Source organism: Triturus cristatus, chromosome 3_2, assembly GCF_964204655.1.
Source record: "Triturus cristatus chromosome 3_2, aTriCri1.1, whole genome shotgun sequence".
Lineage (NCBI taxonomy): Eukaryota > Metazoa > Chordata > Amphibia > Caudata > Salamandridae > Triturus > Triturus cristatus.
In genome coordinates, this window is record NC_140584.1 from 1211670507 (window position 1) to 1211690668 (window position 20162).

Consider the following 20162-nt stretch of genomic DNA (forward strand, 5'->3'; position numbering starts at 1 on the left):
TAGCTTCAGATTCAACATTCAGAATCATGAAGTTAAGTGTAAAATTACCTAATCCATATACTTCATTTTCTAGATCAGTTCCTGTTCTTTTGGAAAGTCCCTCCTTGTTAGGGTAACAGGCTTTAAGCAAAGCTGAGTTCAGGTTTCCCCATACCCAGTTGCTCTGGTAAACTTCAGTGTTTGAATCTAAAGAGTTAATCAAACTAAACCATGCTCCACAGGAACCATTGTGTGTAAATGGGTACGGAAAGAGAGGTAGAACTCCTTTGTATTTCTGATAGGGAGGGAGTCGGCCACATATCCAACAATTGGTAGCATTGCTGGTCTGATGGGAATGATGTAACACATTAATAAATGTGTTGTTGCGCAGCGCAAATCTATAGGACAACTCATGTGGAGGTAGTTCACTAAAAGAATGTTCGGCAGTAACATTGTAAGCACGCTTGGAAATAGGATAGTACATATGTAACAGTATACTTGCAGCAATAATAAAAAGACTTAGAAAAAACATAATCAACAATGTCACTATACAGTGACTATGGAGTGATTTACAGTATGCACGTTTCTTGAGCCGTTTCTGTCTATTTTTCTCTCTAATTCGGTCTAGAGGATACATGTCAAAGACTTAATTCAACCGATTCACCTTGGAGAGGACTTAAACAATCGAATTGTCTGACTTGCTAGACCTTAGTTTCAGTTTGTATTCCTGTGTTTCGGTCTGTTCAACCAGGGGGAGTTTTGAATCAGTCTCTGGAAGGGGGCAGGGCTGAGAGTTCAGTTCAGACGGTAGTCCATGAAATTTCTTGATATGACTCGAGTGTAACCAACCCTTGCGACCCTCGACCTTCACTGCTGTCCTCGTCGTTAGAAGAACCAGCTTGGGTTGTTGCCAACGAGGCTCCAGCGGGCTCCTCCTGTCGAAGTTTCTCACGAGAACTAGATCTCCAGGAACCACTTCATGGGGCTTTACCTCGGTGTTGTCGGGAAAGGCTGCAGCTACCTGTGAACAGCAAGATTGTAGTGCAGACATCAAGGAAGCAAGGTAATCTGTCAGCATATTACAATCAACATCAGTGATTTTACGAGGTATAGGCGTCCCCCACATATTTGGTGGCCTACCGAAGACCACCTCGTACGGGGATAGCCCTGTGCGAGAATGTGCTACCATTCTCATGTAAAATAGTGCAACTGGTAAGGCTACTATCCAGTCGACGCCTTTCTCTCTACATATTTTAGAAAGTCGTATTTTCAGGGTCTGATTATGACGTTCCACGAGACCTGCTGCCTCGGGATGTCGGACACAGTGGAATTTCCATTGATAGCCTAACAAGAGTGAAATGTGTTTCATTAGCTCGGATGAGAACGGCTGGCCATTATCTGAATACACGATACGGGGCAAACCATACCGTGGGAAGAATTCACGAACTAATTGTTTGGCAGTAGTCGGGGCAGTGTAATCTGAGACGGGATATGCCTCTGTCCAACGGGAAAGAGTGCATACAACTACGAGGACGTATTTGAATCCTCGACATCGTTCCATCTGGATATAATCCATCTGGAGGACTTCAAAAGGGTGATCGGGAGGTTGAAATCCACCCTGTTCTACAGGTACGCCTTTACCTGGATTGAACTGGCAACATATCATACAAGTTCGGACTTTCTGTTTGGCTGCAGCTCGTAAGTGTTTGTTGAACCAAATGTGTTGAATACTGTCTAACATAGCTTTTTCTCCTAGATGTGCTGGACTATGTATTGTGTTAATGATAACTTGAACCATTGAGTCGGGGAGAAACCATATAGATTTTCCCTTCGTCATCCATCCCTGATCTGTTTGGATCCCTCCTAATTCAGTCCATTTCTTTATTTCCTCTGGTGTAGCATGTGTCTGTATGTCAATTACATCAAGGGCGGGATCCTTAACTGTCATGCAGTGTGTCGGCGTCGGAACTATTGTCTTTGTCAAGTCAGTTGCATGAGTCCGATTCTGTGCTGTTTGCTTAGCTGTTCGGTCTGCTAGGTCGTTACCCTGGGAAATAATATCGGTGACTTTTGTATGGGCTTTGCACTTCATGATAGATATTGAAGTAGGTAGATGTATTGCATCTAACAGAGCTTGAATGAGGGGACCGTGTTGAATGTTGGCACCGTGAGAAGTCAAATAACCTCTCTCTCGCCAAAGAACTCCGAAGTCGTGTACAACTCCGAATGCATAACGTGAATCTGTGTATATGTTAACTTTTCTATTCTTGGCTTGAATACAGGCTTGTGTCAGAGCAATAAGTTCTGCTGCTTGAGCTGATAATGTGTCAATACAATTTGTTTCAATGACTTCGGTGTCTGTCGTGACTGCATAAGCGGCCACTAACTTTCCTGTACTTGTTCTCATACATGAACCATCTACATAAAGTGTCAGGTCCGGGTCTGGTAATGGAACGTCTGTCAAGTCTTGTCTGGGTTTCATCGTAATAGTGATGACTTCAATACAATCATGCGCCAGTGGGTCTGTTCCACTTAATGGCAAAAGTGTGGCAGGATTTAATGTACTACAACGTCTGATTTCTATGTGTGGCTGAAACAATGTGAGTTCGTAACCTGTCAGTCGTGCTATAGTCAAGTGTTGTGTTTGTGTCCGATTCAAGAGAACCTCTACTGCGTGTGGTACTTGTACTGTCAATTGATGTCCTAATACTATGGAATCGCTTTGTCTGATCGCTAGAGCTGTTGCTGCAACTGATTTCAGACACGCAGGAAGAGCTTGAGCTACGGGATCTAATGTGCTAGAAAAGTAAGCACATGGCTTGTGTGATCCTGCTTGTTCCTGCGTGAGTACTGACAAAGCAGTACCTTCACGTTCTGTAACAAAGAGTGTAAAAGGCTTACTGTAACATGGTGTCGCTAAAACAGGTGCTTGGCATAAAGCTTTCTTTAAGTCTTCAAAAGCTTGTGTATGTTCTGGAGTCCAAGGGAGGACAGTCGATGTCGCTGCCTCCTGGGTTGTCAACTGAATGAGCGGTTTAGCTAAAAATGCATATTGGGGAATCCACTGCCTGCAGTACGAAGTGAGGCCTATGAAGGCCCGTACCTCCTTTTGTGTCTTGGGTGGTGGCATGTTTACAATTAACTGGATGCGGTCAGGTGTGAGCTGTCTCCCCCATTTGGACAGCAAGTGCCCTAGGTACACAACTTGCTGGGCACAAAATTGCAGCTTCGAAGGGGACACCTTGTGTCCCTTGTCGGCCAGAAAATGTAAAACCGTCAGTGATGCTTTTTCACATTCGGGTTCGCTTCGGGCGGTGATCAGCAGATCATCGACATACTGAAGCAGTGCAGTGTTAACAGGCATGTGGATACTGTCAAGTTGTCTTTTCAGTGCTTGGCTGTAGATGCTAGGACTTTCTGTAAATCCTTGAGGTGCGCGTGAGAATTTAAAACTTCGTCCATTTAAACTGAATCCGAACAAATATTGGCTTTCCGGATCGATTGGGACGCTGAAGAAGGCGTTCTTGAGGTCAATTACAGTAAAGAACGTTGCTTCTGAATCAATGGCTGTCAGTAATGAAGAGATATCTGGGACCACGGGATATTGTGGTACAATGCATTTATTTAATTCGCGTAGATCAATAACTAATCGATATACTGGGGGTGCTTTTGGATCAGTTCGTTTAAGAATCGGAATGATCGGAGAATTACATACATTGGAGTTGGTTTCTACAACCACTCCTTGTGAAATGAGCTCGTCAATGATTTGCAGTAAAGCCACTACAGCATCTGGAGGTAACTTGTATTGTCGCATTCGTGGTAATACCACTCCTGCTTTGAGTGTAACTCGATATGGGGTAATGTGCATACAACCTACATCAGTGGGGCCTTTTGCCCATAAATGTGCAGGTAGATTCTGTAACCGGTGATCCATGTCTCTCGACACGTAGTGACCTTTAAAGTCACGCAAAAATAGTCGTACTCCGTCCGGAGAACAACATATTATAGCTCCTAGAGCTTTCAATGTTTTAATACCTAACAAGTTTTCTGGACATGATTTCGTAAGCAATAGATCTGTAGTCCGCGTTAATGGACCGACTGTGAATGCAAGTGGTTGCGATACTTCGTTAATAGTGGGCTTTCCTGAAAAACCAAGGGAAATATTTTGTGAGCCTGAGAGGGGTGCCCCTGGGACTTCGTCGTGACTTATAGTTGTTCTGCTTGCCCCTGTATCGAGTAGAAACTTTCTGTCTTTCCCTAATACTTGACTCTGTACATAAGGACCCTCTTGATCTACAGGAACCTCAATAAGGGGTAAGCCAACTTTCCTCTCTAGGCTATTTCATGTGTATCGCTGATACTCTGGATAGTCATTTTGTGCGTACTGGTACATCTGTTGTGTCGCGTTTTGTGTTGCGGCAATAGGCTGTGGCTGTGGTACCGTTATGGTCTGTTGTGCAGCTGGCATAGGCTGTACATTCTGAGGTACTTGTTGTTGGATCTGATCCTGTCTAGGCGGACGAGGTCTCTCCTTCGTTTTACCCGTAGAGATATTATGTTTCAGAACTGCACAATCGTTTATATAATGACCTGGCTGTTTACAATAGTTGCATGTCCCTTTAACGGGAACCGCTGAATTACTGGACTGTGTCGCACCCTTCTTATGACTGTCAGCTGGAACTGACTGAGCGACGAGCATTTTCATTTTCGTGTCTTTCATACGTCTTTGTTCGTGTTCTTGTTCTTCTCTAATTCTATTCTGGTGATACTGTAACATTTGTAACATTTGTGAAGGAGTGTTAGCTTGCCAAGTGCTCTCAACTTTCAATACTCTGTTTTTAACCTGTGGCAAGGAATTCTCGACTAGTTTTGTTACAAAAAGATGTGGATATGAATCACTACTTGCTTTCAGGCCGCTATTAATACCAAAACATTTTTCAAATCGGGAATAAAAATCACTAGTGTCTTCCTCGGGTTTCTGTTTACAAGCTGATATTGCTCCCCAATCTTCCTTTTTCGTAGTTAATAAACGTGGCAATACTTGCACTAATAATCCTGGTAATGCTTTAGTTTTGTCCCCAAGCCCTACACCTGCAGTTCTGTTATTTTCTTCGGTTTCTAATGCGGTCCAATCAATCTTTTGGTCTCCCACTTCCCATTCTTTTTCTTTGAGTTTCTCATAAATACCGGCAGGCAATAATACTTTCAATATTTTCATAATGTTTGGATAGGTATAATCACCCATGAGTAACATGTCCTTTAGTTCACGGTGGAAACCTGCTGGGTCTTTGTCATGGCTGGGCACTAATTTTTTCATTTCCAATAGTTCTATTTTGGTTATGGGCGTGTACACAAACACGCGTCTAAACGTATTATCATCATTTCTAACTGGGTGTACTTCGCGTAAGGGATTCTGTCTGTCTATGTAATACGTTTTTCTCTCCATGGAAGGAGCTGGATCATGTTCTGGACACAAAAAGGCACTATATCTATGTCGGTATTCTAGAATTACTTTAATTAGATCGGTACCTAGACCTCTCCATTTATTCGTGAGTAGTTCTATCAGTATATCAGGTAGGGGACCAGGATCGGAGTGTTGGCCTTTATATAATATAAGGAGATATTGTATCATGTATATACTAGCTAAACGCTGTTCATCTGGAGCGAGATTCAGAAACGTGTGTGCTAGCGCATCATCACTGTATTTTTCAGAGCTGTCAGCCCATTGTACTGCTGACCTAGCTAATTCTTGTTCATCCATAGAATCGAGCACATGGTACCCCCTTCGTTCTCGAAGTAATTTATCGGTAGCCTGGAATAAGTGTTCAGGGGTCCTTGGATTTGAGATAACTGTTTGAAAAATTCTGTTACATTCTGGACGTATCGGACGTATTGTTTTATTAAAGGATCTTCCTTTTCCTACATAAGCTATCGTTTGTCTAGCTGGTAATTCTAATTGTCCTGTGCCCACTTCTGACTGTTCCTCCTCCTCTTCCTCTGATTCAGTTTTATCTGCCTCTACTCTTCTTTCATGTATTCGTTCTACTTCTTTTCTTATTTTTCGGCACATGACTTCTATATACTTCTGTTTATCATGTTTCCCGTCTGTTATATTCTGACCCCATCTGGTAAGTACTTGCATTTCCTCCGGATCTACTTCAGGCCTATCTCTGTTTCTGATCAAGCAGTTTATAAAAAAGCGTAACAATAATTTTTGCATGACTACTTTCTGGTATTCCATGGCTTCGGCAATACTTTCAGGACCTTGCCCTGTTTGGATAAAGCGATATATTTTGTCTAGATGTTCAACCATTCCTGGTAACGTCATTAAATAGTTTGCAGCTCGTCGCAAACGTACTGAAGATAGCAACATTCTGTCGTGTTTTCCTGGCACTGGATCATATCTACAATCTGAAAGAGGCTCATTTAATATATTGTCACTAGCTCTTTGGGGTGTGCGTTGGTATGCTAAATCCCTATAAGTCAATCTAGTTGTTGGCGGTGGCGTGGAAAAACCTCCTGTCGCACCTCCCGAGGTGCCAAGTCCAAAAGGATTTGTTGGGTGTATGGTAGAGAGTGTGGGTGCAGGAAGGACTGTAGAAACAGACGGAATGGTTAGGACTTGAGTAGGAGTTTGTTGCTGCGGAGGTGGGTGCAGCTGTTCTTGGGGTTGTGCGTCGTCAACAGGTGGTGTGCGTGGCTGCGCACCATTAGTATATTCGGGGGCTGCATCATCTAAATAGGAAGAGAGGAAAATGTCCTTTGCGGTCTTGGGATGTACTTTAATCGGGAGTAATGGAGGTGGCAGATCCTTTGGTACCTCCATGGTGGCTTTAGGCAAACCTTCGGCCAGAAGAGGATACATACCATTCATAAGAGTGTTTCGTTGTCTGTCTACTTGTTCTGTTTTTGCTCGGATACCTTCGCCAATTAATATGTTTTCTCGGGCCTTTTCTGAATCTTCCCAACTTTTCTCTTCCTTTCTGAGCGCTTTCTCTGTGCGCCTATGCGATTCTTTACGCCATAGTTCAATGGCATCTTTCTGTGACTGTCTGGCTTTCTTTTTCCATAACGCTTCTTCTATTCTCATGATGCAATCTGCATCCCATGTTCCAGCAGCGGGCCATCTCTGACTCTCTGTTAAATCCTTGGTGTAGTCCACCCATAGATCAAGATATAATACGGCATCTAGGCCATGTTTATGGTACATAAAGTACCCTGGAGTGTCCCTAGGTGGGATAGGAACAGCTTCCTCGAGTATCCCTTTTCTAGTTTTTATCTGTCTTAATTTTGAAAATAACGGCATCTTGAACCTTGTTACTTAATTCTTATTCGGCTTTTGAACACAATAATTACAATAAACACAATAATGAAGATCGAACAATCACTCATACCACGACATTTAAAACATATCAAAACATTTTAGAACGAACAATAATAATTAGAATAAAACTAGTTAACTGCATAATACTAAATATACTGTATGTACTGCTAAACAGTACAGATACACTGCTAAAACAGTGCAGACCAGGTCTGTGTACCCAGACCTGTCTTGACCGGCACAAACTAATGTGCACGTCTAAATGCGTCCCCAGCAACGGTACTCACCGGGAAGCACGGAACGGAAGGCCTCGGAAGTCTGGACTGGACTAGACCAAACTGGACTGGACTCGACTCGTGACTTAGATACTTCGGAACTTCGGAATCTGGTGGGCCTCCGTATACCTCGGATCTTGCTCTCTCAGCTAGGCTCTGGTCGGGATTCTCCGCACTCCTCACCGCCTCGTCTGGGTGTTGATCGCAGCCTCAGTCGCCCCCGTTGGCCTGAGGGAGATACAGGAAATCCTGCGGGTACGCGTAATTTTCCGTCCGGCTGTGGCAGGAGACCGGGTCTGCAACGCACCTCCGGCGCGTGGGGTGTGAGAGGTGTCCCTATTCGGGCGCCAATTATGTGGTAAATTTTAATTACCTGTACTATTTTTTTATGCGGTAAAAGTCTAGTAAGAATAACTCAGAAAAATAAGAGGCAGAATCCGTGGTATTTGAGGTTATAAAAGGGAATTTATTCCTTACAAAGGAATGATGGTTCGAACCAGGCAATCGAGTTCCGTCACCACGAAGGTTCAGGAAGGGATCAGCAATACATTATTGACAAGTTGTCATATTTATATTTAAGTACATTCCAGTAAAGACAGATGCAGGAGGCGTAACAGTTGATAAGAATACACATACGTAATGAAAAGGCGTTACAATAGGCGTGCATAGAGGCGTATACTAAAAACGTCATTATGATGATGACACAAGTGGGTGGATCCATAAGAGAATCCTGCAAAGTCAGCGGAAATACATGGCAGAGATGCGCGCGCAGCCGCATGACGTGTGATTGACGTGTAACTAGAGGGTGAAGGGAACTTGACATTTAGCCCTACGTGAGGAGACAGAAGTCTGGGGTGTCAGGACAACCTAGTCCTAAATCATATCTAATATCTTGTGTTTAAGGAACTATATTATCTGGAAAGAAAGGTCTTCTCGGACAGATCCTATTCTATACTGACTGCTAGTGCGTGTACAAGCGTCTAAGTGTCTACATGAGATGCGAGGGGGCATGGGCCTACCATGGTAACGAAAGTCATGAATTACTTGCATGGAGACAGTAAGGCCGGGCCCTTTGCTCTGCAGCTGGGGGAATGTTTTACCTAAGCTACTAGACAGGAATGCATTTCTTGAAGAGCGGAGCAGATAACTTGAAGGCTGAATACAGTTTTGGCAGGCAACAGGCCGGGCTAAGCACCGTTAGCCGCGCAGGAAGTAAGACAAAGTTCATGGATACAGATGCAGGTCCAGGCTGGAGCATTCAGAGGCAGAAGCAGAAAAAGCTCGATGGCAGAATTCAGGGCCTACATTGCCAGAGCTGGAAAACGTGAAAAGTATACCATATAAAGACGGTGGCAAGGCATACTTAGGAACGGAACATCTGACCCATTCATGGCAGATCTGAAAGAGGACATATTAACGTTGGACACAATTGTATTTGCGTCTTCATAGCTTGAAGTGGAGGGAACATACATGTACTTGTAGCATGTACATGGAGCCGTTGGGGTCTAGATAGGGGACACAATTGACCATAAAAATTCATATTTCCTCATGATCTTGGTGGTGCTCTGTTTTCACTAGCAGGGTGTGATCTTGGAGGGGTTCTGTTTTCACTAGCAGGGTGTGATCTTGGAGGGGTTCTGTTTTCACTAGCAGGGTTTGATCTTGGAGGGGTTCTGTTTTCACTAGCAGGGTGTGATCTTGGAGGGGTTCTGTTTTCACTTACAGGGTGTGATCTTGGAGGGGTTCTGTTTTCACTGGCAGGGTGGGATCTTGGAGGTGTTCTGTTTTCACTAGCAGGGTGTGATCTTGGTGGTGTTCTGTTTTCACTAGCAGGGTGTGATCTTGGAGGGGTTCTGTTTTCACTAGCAGGGTGTGATCTTGGAAGGGTTCTGTTTTCACTAGCAGGGTTTGATCTTGGAGGGGTTCTGTTTTCACTCACAGCGTGTGATCTTGGACTTGGCGGTGCTTTGTTTTCACTGGCAAGGTGTGTTCTTGGAGGGGTTCTGTTTTCTCTCACAGCGTGTGATCTTTGAGGGGTTCTGTTTTCACTCACAGCGTGTGATCTTTGAGGGGTTCTGTTTTCACTAGCAGGGTGTGTTCTTGGAGGGGTTCTGTTTTCACTAGCAGGGTGTGATCTTGGAAGGGTTCTGTTTTCACTCTCAGCGTGTGATCTTGGACTTGGCGGTGCTTTGCTGGCAGGGTGTGATCACGGACGTGCTCTCTGTTTCCCCCTGCAGGGTGTGATCTTGGCCCAGTCTCTGTGTTCAGTGTCAGAGCTCAGATAGTTTTTCTACGCCTGGTTTAGTGACACTGATGTGGTTTAACTCCTCTCCCCCCAGGTCCTCTGCCACCCGCAGGCCTCTCTTTCGTGCAAGAATGTCCTTCCGATGCACCAGACCAGTGTGGACGGGGTGGAGGACATGTCCACCCTGGGGGACCTGAACGAGGCTGCCATCCTGCGGAATCTACACCTGCGCTACCAGCAGGACCGAATCTATGTAAGTGATGCCATGCTCTGTGTGATGGTACGTCATGGAAGCCATGCTATGCTATGTAAGGGATGCCATGCTGTGTGTGATTGTACGTCATGGAAGCCATGCTTTGCTATGTAATTGATGATGTGCTCTGTGTGATGGTACGTCATGGAAGCCATGCTATGCTATGCAAGGGATGCTGTGCTCTGTGATACGTCATGGAAGCCATGCTATGCTATGTAAAGGATGATGTGCTCTGTGATACGTCTTGGAAGCCATGCCATGCTATATTAGTGATGTTATGTTATTTGAGATGCTTTGTGCGGGAAGTCATGCTATGCTATATGTGGGGTTATACCACGGAAGTGTTGCTCAGGCATAGAGGTATGAGGGGGAGACTGGCGGTGTCATTCGGCCTAAGTTTGAGGCATTCCAGGTTAAAATGAGCAGTCAGTGTGACACCAAACACAGGGTAAAAGAAATGGCCCCGGGAGAAGGGTGGGGGTCAAGGGACCGGCTCCTGGTATGGAAGGGTTGTCAAGTTCAAAGCCCCCATGTGGGTGAAGTCCTACCTGGCAACGCCGTCCCCACTGAAGGGAGTGAATGGTGGAGTATCCTGATCTCTGGCTGTGAAAAGGGGGTCCATCATCTCTGCCTGTGGGAGGGGGGTCTGTAATGTTGCGCCGGTGACGCCACAGGCGATGACGGCAACGTAAAGGTCATGTGATCTTGACTCTAAAATAAATGCTGGTTACGCGCGTGCGTAATCTCTCTTAGGCTGCGACCGCGGGGCCAGTGAGACCACCAAATCTGGCTCTGTCTCCTTAATTGCGTGCCGGCCCGAAGACCCACCTTCACTGTCCCCGGGGCCCCGCACCATACCAGCAGGGCCCGAAACACAACAAACTGGCGACGAGGGTGGGCGCGCCTGTAGGAGAGTAGGGTCTGCAATCCTATGATCACCCAGATTTTTTGCTTTTGCTTCATTGGTTTACGACTTTCTCCGGCTGTGGGCCTGCCAATCAGACCCACAGCCTAGCTGTTCTCTCTCGAAATTAACACACATGTACATTAGGTGCATCCACTAATTGGAACTGGGCCGCCTTGTCAGTCCCTGTCTCAGCATACCACAGGTATCCAGGGCATCGGTGTACCCAGGGCCTACCAGGGGCTGAAGCATGTATTATGCCACCCCTGGAATGGCCGCCCAAATCTGACACAACTGGCTGCACGACAGCTGGGGCCACGTGGTGTAATCACCCGTTGCTGTAGGTGTAGTATTCCTACACCTAAACCCTAAAATGGACACATGGATTCCTATCAGTCACTCCTATAGCAGGCCTTATCAATCCTGAAGGCAGAGTGCCGGGAATCATGTGGGACGGTGCTCTGGCGCGAGCTGAGCCCGTCGACGGCTTGCGGAACCAAGTCCTAATAGCCGTTCCATGGTGACGCGGGCCAACTACTTTTAATGCATTATAATCCTTGCGGTTATTTGCTAACTTTGGCATCACATCACCTACACATGTCGAGTAAGGTGTCATACGAATGGGAATACGAACCCCTCGCCAGTCCTGGCGACGGGGTTAGCATTCCCCCCTTTTAGAGGGACACGACATGGAAGTAACCTTGAACCCGGTTAAAGTTGACTCAAGCCTCAGCATCACAAAATGGATGCTGCCACCAGACACAAGTCTGACCTCCTGCTGCTGGGGGACCTTCCAGCAAGGGGAGCTTGGACAAAGGGTTTCCTGTCGAGGGCGGTGTTAGCACCATCCCAGACGGGGTTTGTGTATCCCAGGTAGGCAGGGCTGAAAGGAAGGTGATTGCAAGTGGCACCCCGGTGCTCACTGTGCATAGCCTGGCTCAAACCAGTTGCGGGGGCACACCAGCCCCTGAGCTGGCGCGAAGCCGGACAAAGGATAGGGGTGTAACCACCCCCCTCCTGGCTCCACCCATAGGTAGAACCTAGTCACGGGCCAGCCCCTTTTCTTAGAATAAAGGTAGGAGCGAGTCCCCTTCCCAAATTGGATAATCAGATAATCGGATAACTCCGAATCACGAACCACTTTCCACGAAAGGAACTCTTGACTATTTCTGAAGACTCTCCCTTGTGGCTAAGGAGTAGCCACCCTGCACCAGCAGGCACCACCTAAGCGCTTGCGGTTTGCTGTACGTCTCCTACGGATCAAGACTGCCCAGCTCGACGAGACCCGAGTTCCCTGCCATCTCTGACCTTTTACCTACCTCATCAGCCCAGCTGAGAGTCGTAGGTGTGACGAGACCTGCGGGACCGGCTATCTTCAGAACCTGCACGACGCTTATCTAGCACGCCCACCGAGGGACCCTCGAGTGAGTGCACCTAGGGTTTGAGAAGCCCTAAAACCCCGAGCAGCTCCAGCATCGAAGTCTGTCTCCCCAGCATCCACGAGATCTGCGTGGGGGCCCTTCCGCTTCTTGCTGTTCCCAGCGTTGTCCGACCACTTGCCGACCGGCTTGTGGCCCTCTTCACGACGCTCCAAGCTTATTTGCATCACCGGTCTGGTTGCTCCAGACTGGCTCTTGCTCCCCTTCAACAGAGGAGTACCACGGACCCTCCTGGTCCACTCCCGACGCCATCTTGACTCCCCCGCTTGGGTTGCCACTGCCAAGATCCGCTGCCCCTTCCTGGGCCCAGCATCATCGACAGCAGACACCTTCGTGGGACAGCTCGCCCTCCATCCTGGTCGCCGCCGCGCCTCCTTGTCCGAGGAACAGCCGAGTCCGACGTCACCCACTCACCTGGTCGAGGTGACTTCAGCCGGTACCCCCCTGGTACCCACACGATCGCTGGCTAGCGGTTGAGAACTGAGTCCCCTCTGCTTTCAGGTTTCCTTCACCACCGATCCAGGCTTGGATCGCTCTGAACATCGTCACTGGTCGCCTGCCAGCAACTTCTTCTTTCAGGCTCCTGAGACTACACGAGGACTCCCGACATCTTGCCGAACTTCACGCCGCCGCAGCCTCCGGGCTAGGTAACTCGAGCATCTCGGTGCTCCATCGCAGGTTCGCTCTACAAGTGTCCAGTTCCTTTTTCGTTTAGTCCCACTGATCGGAACACTCCGGAATCAGTACCTCCAGACTCTAACCATTCGCATTTCACTGTTAGTGTAGATGGTTTCTCGTGCCCCTCGGGCATTTGTGTAAATTGTGCAACTGAAGTATTTTCCTAAGAGTTTTGTAGTGTGCTTAGCTCCCTGACTCATAAAGAGCCAGGGTAGTCTTGTTATAAATAAATATCCTTTATTTTCATAACAACTTGTGTGGTGTCCTTTCACTTGGTGTTCAAGGGGTATATGTGATGGTAAACAGCTGGCTTAACACGCCCTCTAGAGTTTAGCCTAAGACTGCTCGTATCCACGCTACTAGGATAGCTGGTCTAAAAGGTTGACTTACAACCAATCATCAATAAGGGTCGTTTGGAATGATACACAGTGATCACTAGAATAGTGAGCACTACATATCAGGCCAACTTCTCACATTGGTGAGCAGCGGTTGGGATTTGAGCTTGCTGTTGTTTTACCACACACGTATCCTAAGAATATCGCAGTGAAAGATCACATAAGTACCCAGGTACATATAACTTAACTTAGAATACTCCGAGTTCTACTGAACCGGCTGTTGTAGTGTAACAGGGCTTAGCACACCCTGACTACAACTCTTAGCAAGGGATCAGTAGGTAAACCCATAGTGTAGGTAGGTGCAACACTTACACCTCACTAGAAAAGCATGTCGGTCCACGGAGAGTCTGCAGGGACTCCCTTAGTGGTCAGTGACTCTCCACAGGTCGTGTCACGATATGCAACTCTTAGCTTCAAGGAGATGAGACAACTGTGTGCCTCCAGGAAGCTAAACCAGGGTTCTAACCCTACCATCGCAATACTGATAGGTCTCTTAGAGGCGTACGATGCTAGGAGGTCCTCTAACCCAGGTCCCCCCAGTGCAGATGGGAACATGCCTCCCTTAGAGGGAACCCTCGGTGACCCAGACCTCGACCTCCACACGGAGGAGGACGAGGACGAGTTATCGGGAGACGAGGCAGACAAAGGTCCAGTGGTAGTCGGCAGGCTTACAAGGACCAACTTAAGCAGGCATGAGAATGGAACTGGGGGAGCCCCGGGCCCACGCTCAAGCAGGCTTAACCTTGGGAACGGACGAGCTAGGTCTCTCTCCAGAGGCTCTGGCAGATCGGTTCATACACATGTCTCTCAGGCACCTTCTCAGAGAGGAATGACTTCCCCTCAGAGGAGGGAGCATGAAGCAAAGATGCGGGAGGTCAATCTGAGGATCGAGCGGGAAGAACTTGCCCTCGCCAAAGAAAGACTTGCCTTGGCCCGAGAGCAGAAATTAAGTGGGTTAGATCCCACTGGTGGCAGCATTCTCAATAGAGAGAAAGACAGGGGTATAGACACTAGACACCTGAGTAAAATAGTGCCCCCCTTTAAACAAGGGGACGACATCCACAAGTGGATAACTGCCTTGGAGAGGGCCTGCACTGTCCAGTGCGTCCCCCCAAGTCAGTGGGCAGCTATACTGTGGCTTTCCTTTGAAGGTAAAGGAAGGGACAAGCTCCTCACTACAAGAGCTGAGGATGCTAACAACTACCAAGTCCTGAAGAACACACTGATTGATGGGTTCGGCTTAACCACGGAACAGTACCGGGTGCTGTTCCGGGACACCCAGATAATTCAGTCTCAGGATTGGGCTGACTTTGTCGATTGTGCCACTAAGGCTTTGGAAGGCTGGTTGCTGGGTAGCAAGGTTACTGATTACACAGGATTGTACAATCTTATCATGCGAGAACAGATTTTAAACAACTGTCAGAACCAATTGTTGCATCAGCACCTTGTCGACTCGGATCTGACCTCTCCCCAAGAATTGGGAAAGAAGGCAGACAGATGGGTCAGAACAAGGGTCAAGCAGAACCAGAATCAGAACCAGGGTGGTCAGAAGAAAGCAGACCAAAAGGGTAACAAGAACGAACAAAATGACCAGAAGTCTTCGACAGGTCCCCAACAAACCAAAGAGGGTGGGGGTCAGGCTTCACAGAAGAAGAAGACTCAAGAAGGCCAGTCAAAAAGGTGGTGCCAATACTGTAAAAGTAAGACTCACTGGTTTAGTGAGTGCACCAAGAAAGGAGGGCAAACTCCTGCCACTGCAGCCCCTAAGGCACCTGCGCCCCCTAGTACAGTCAGCAGTGGTAGTGCGCCTCCCAAGGCATTAGTTGGGTTAACCTTGGGAACCGAGGGGAGTGACGACTTAGTCGGCACGCTCACTCAGGCCGTCCTTGTCTGTACAGGGGATATGGATATGCCCCCTGATGCCAGTCCCAATACGTTGGGCAAATACAGACAGACACCTTTGATAAATGGAAAAGTGGCTCAGGCCTACAGGGACACGTGTGCCAGTGTCACCATGGTGACGCCTAACTTCGTGGACCCTGGACAGATCATGCTAGGTACCAGTTACCTAGTGACCAATGCCAGCAACGTCACTACCAATCACAGTATGGCAGTTGTTGATTTCTCCTGGGGAGGGGTAAGTGGCCCGAAAAAGGTTGTGGTTAGTTCAGACCTCCCCGTAGAATGTCTGTTGGGCAATGATTTGGAAACGTCACAATGGTCAGAAGTGGAGCAGAGGACTCACATGGAGATGTTAGGCTTGCCAGCACATGTCCTTGCTGTGACCAGGTCACAGGCCAAAAGATGCCCCACTGAACAGGTGCTGGATCCTGGAAGAACGGACCAGACACCTTCCAAGAAAAGGAGCAGTAAGGGTAAGGCTTCGCCTTCCCCCTTGCCCCAGGTCGTGGATCAAGTCTCCGAGGAGGCTGACCTTAAAGAACTGAGGGAAACTGAGCCGCAAGAGCTTGAACCTGGTCAGGTTGAGTTTCTGGGCTCAGGGGGACCCTCCAGGGAAGACCTGGGGAAGGCACAGTTAGACTGCCCCTCACTTGAACCCCTCAGACAGCAGGCCGCTGCTGAGGCTGCAGGGAACGCCACAGGTACCCACAAAGTGTACTGAGACGATGGACTCCTGTACTCCGAGGCAAGAGACCCCAAACCTGGTGCGACCAGGAGGCTGGTCATCCCCTTGTCTCTGAGAGGTTTCCTTCTCACCTTGGCCCACGAGATTCCCCTTGCAGGTCACTTAGGCCAGAATAAGACTTGGGACAGAATTGTTCCACACTTTCACTGGCCCCACATGTCCGAAGATACGAAGGAGTTTTGCCGCTCCTGTGTCACTTGCCAAGCCAGTGGTAAGTCAGGTGGCACGACAAAGGCCCCCCTCATACCACTACCAGTGGTGGGGGTACCCTTTGAACGAGTGGGGATCGACATTGTCGGACCAATGGAACCCCAGACAGCATCAGGCCACAAGTTTATACTGGTGGTGGTGGACCACGCCACCAGGTATCCTGAAGCTATTCCCCTTAGGACCACTACAGCACCTGTGGTGGCACGGGCCCTACTTGGAGTGTTCTCCAGAGTGGGCTTCCCTAAGGAGGTCGTCTCAGACAGAGGTGCAAACTTCATGTCGGGATATCTGACTGCTATGTGGAAGGAATGTGGTGTCAACTACAAGTTCACCACACCCTATCACCCACAATGCAATGGGCTTGTTGAGAGATTCAACAGGACCCTAAAAGGGATGATTCACGGACTACCTGAAAAGCTTCGGCGGAGATGGGATGTCCTGATACCCTGCCTCTTGTTCGCCTACAGAGAGGTCCCGCAGAAGGGGTTTGGCTACAGCCCTTTTGAGCTTCTGTTCGGACATCCTGTAAGGGGACCCCTTTGTTTGGTAAAGGAAGGATGGGAGAGACCTCTCAGAAAGCCGGCATCAAACATTGTGGACTATGTGCTCGGTCTCCGCTCGCGGATGGCGGAGTACATGGAAAAGGCGTCTAAAAACCTGGAGGCGAGCCAAGAATTACAGAAAGCTTGGCACGACCAAAAGGCTGTCCGGACTGTGTACCAGCCTGGACAGAAGGTGTGGGTGCTGGAGCCAGTGGCCCCAGCAGCACTCAAAGACAAATGGTCTGGGCCCCACACGATCATTGAGCAAAAGGGAGAGGTCACCTACTTGGTAGACCTGGGAACTCCCCGGAGCCCCCACAGGGTGCTCCATGTAAACAGGCTCAAGGCATATGTCGACAGGGAGGGCATAGGCTTGCTCATGGCCACAGATGAGGGACAGGAGGAGGAGAGTGACCCTCTCCCGGACCTGCTCTCTCGGAACCCTGACGATGGATCAGTAGATGGTGTTGTCTTTTGTGGCAGCCTCTCTGGACATCAACAAGAGGATTGTAAACAGGTTCTTCAATCCTTTCGACATATGTTCTCTCTGACACCCAGTCAGACCAAGTGGTGTACCCATGAGGTCGACACTGGGGACAGTCTGCCCGTAAAGAGTAAAATCTATCGGCAACCTGATCATGTCAGAGACTGCATCAAGACAGAGGTGCAGAAAATGTTGGAGCTGGGAGTCATTGAACCCTCGGACAGCCCCTGGGCTAGTCCCGTAGTGCTCGTGCCGAAACCTCACCCCCAGGGCGGTAAGAAAGAGATGAGGTTTTGCGTGGACTACAGAGGTCTCAATGCGGTCACTAAGACTGACGCCCACCCGATACCAAGAGCAGACGAACTTATCGACCGGTTGGCCTCGGCCAACTACTTAAGTACGTTTGACCTGACAGCTGGGTATTGGCAAATCAGGTTAGCTGAGGAGGCCAAGCCCAAAACAGCATTTTCTACCCCGGGTGGGCATTATCAGTTCGTGGTAATGCCCTTTGGTTTGAAAAATGCACCTGCCACCTTCCAAAGGCTGGTGAATCGAGTTCTCACTGGGTTGGACGACTTCTGTGCGGCGTATCTGGACGATATCGCTGTCTTTAGCTCCACCTGGGAGGATCACCTGGTCCACCTGAGGAAAGTGTTAGAGGCCCTGCAGAAGGCAGGCCTCACTATCAAGGCCACCAAGTGCCAGATAGGGCAGACACAGGTTGTATACCTGGGCCACCTTGTAGGTGGAGGCCAGGTTCAACCATTGGAGAGCAAAATACAGGGCATCCAGGACTGGGCTCCTCCAACCACCCAGACTCAGGTTCGAGCTTTCTTGGGCCTGACTGGTTATTACCGGAAATTTGTCAGAAATTATGGATCCATTGTGACCCCGCTAAACGACCTGACAAGTAGAAAGATGCCAAAGAAAGTTCAGTGGACAGCAAGCTGTCAGAAGGCATTCGATGACCTAAAGCAGGCCATGTGCACAGCACCTATCCTAAAGAGTCCAGACTACTCCAAACCATTCATTGTCCAAACAGACGCTTCGGAGCTGGGTGTGGGAGCTGTTCTATCGCAACTGAATTTTGATGGTCATGACCAGCCCATAGCTTTTATTAGCAGGAGGCTGACCCCCAGAGAGAAGAATTGGTCAGCTATTGAGAGGGAGGCCTTTGCTGTGGTTTGGGCCCTGAAGAAGTTGAGGCCATACTTGTTTGGCACTCACTTCAAGATTCAGACCGACCATAAGCCCCTCTTGTGGCTAAATCAAATGAAGGGTGAAAACCCCAAACTACTTAGGTGGTCCATTTCCCTACAGGGGATGGACTTCACAGTGGAGCATAGACCTGGCACTGATCATGGCAATGCAGATGGGCTCTCCAGGTATTTCCACTTAGAGCAAGAAGACTCACCTGGTCAAGGTTAGCTTATTGTCCCAAAGTTTGGGGGGGGGTCATGTAGGAGAGTAGGGTCTGCAATCCTATGATCACCCAGATTTTTTGCTTTTGCTTCATTGGTTTACGACTTTCTCCGGCTGTGGGCCTGCCAATCAGACCCACAGCCTAGCTGTTCTCTCTCGAAATTAACACACATGTACATTAGGTGCATCCACTAATTGGAACTGGGCCGCCTTGTCGGTCCCTGTCTCAGCATACCACAGGTATCCAGGGCATCGGTGTACCCAGGGCCTACCAGGGGCTGAAGCATGTATTATGCCACCCCTGGAATGGCCGCCCAAATCTGACACAACTGGCTGCACGACAGCTGGGGCCACGTGGTGTAATCACCCGTTACTGTAGGTGTAGTATTCCTACACCTAAACCCTAAAATGGACACATGGATTCCTATCAGTCACTCCTATAGCAGGCCTTATCAATCCTGAAGGCAGAGTGCCGGGAATCATGTGGGACGGTGCTCTGGCGCGAGCTGAGCCCGTCGACGGCTTGCGGAACCAAGTCCTAATAGCCGTTCCATGGTGACGCGGGCCAACTACTTTTAATGCATTATAATCCTTGCGGTTATTTGCTAACTTTGGCATCACATCACCTACACATGTCGAGTAAGGTGTCATACGAATGGGAATACGAACCCCTCGCCAGTCCTGGCGACGGGGTTAGCATTCCCCCCTTTTAGAGGGACACGACATGGAAGTAACCTTGAACCCCGGTTAAAGTTGACTCAAGCCTCAGCATCACAAAATGGATGCTGCCACCAGACACAAGTCTGACCTCCTGCTGCTGGGGGACCTTCCAGCAAGGGGAGCTTGGACAAAGGGTTTCCTGTCGAGGGCGGTGTTAGCACCATCCCAGACGGGGTTTGTGTATCCCAGGTAGGCAGGGCTGAAAGGAAGGTGATTGCAAGTGGCACCCCGGTGCTCACTGTGCATAGCCCGGCTCAAACCAGTTGCGGGGGCACACCAGCCCCTGAGCTGGCGCGAAGCCGGACAAAGGATAGGGGTGTAACCACCCCCCTCCTGGCTCCACCCATAGGTAGAACCTAGTCACGGGCCAGCCCCTTTTCTTAGAATAAAGGTAGGAGCGAGTCCCCTTCCCAAATTGGATAATCAGATAATCGGATAACTCCGAATCACGAACCACTTTCCACGAAAGGAACTCTTGACTATTTCTGAAGACTCTCCCTTGTGGCTAAGGAGTAGCCACCCTGCACCAGCAGGCACCACCTAAGCGCTTGCGGTTTGCTGTACGTCTCCTACGGATCAAGACTGCCCAGCTCGACGAGACCCGAGTTCCCTGCCATCTCTGACCTTTTACCTACCTCATCAGCCCAG

The 20162-nt window shown here is 48.7% G+C and overlaps 1 protein-coding gene across 1 annotated transcript in view; it reads left to right on the forward strand.

Annotated features, from left to right (window-relative positions):
- The window catches only part of LOC146859468 (unconventional myosin-X-like), an 869852-nt gene that overhangs the window by 291467 nt on the left and 558223 nt on the right, over nt 1–20162 (forward strand). The window contains exon 3 of the mRNA XM_085650190.1: nt 9915–10073. Within this exon, the coding sequence (XP_085506316.1) occupies nt 9915–10073 (159 nt within the window). The remainder of the gene's footprint in view (nt 1–9914; nt 10074–20162) is intronic.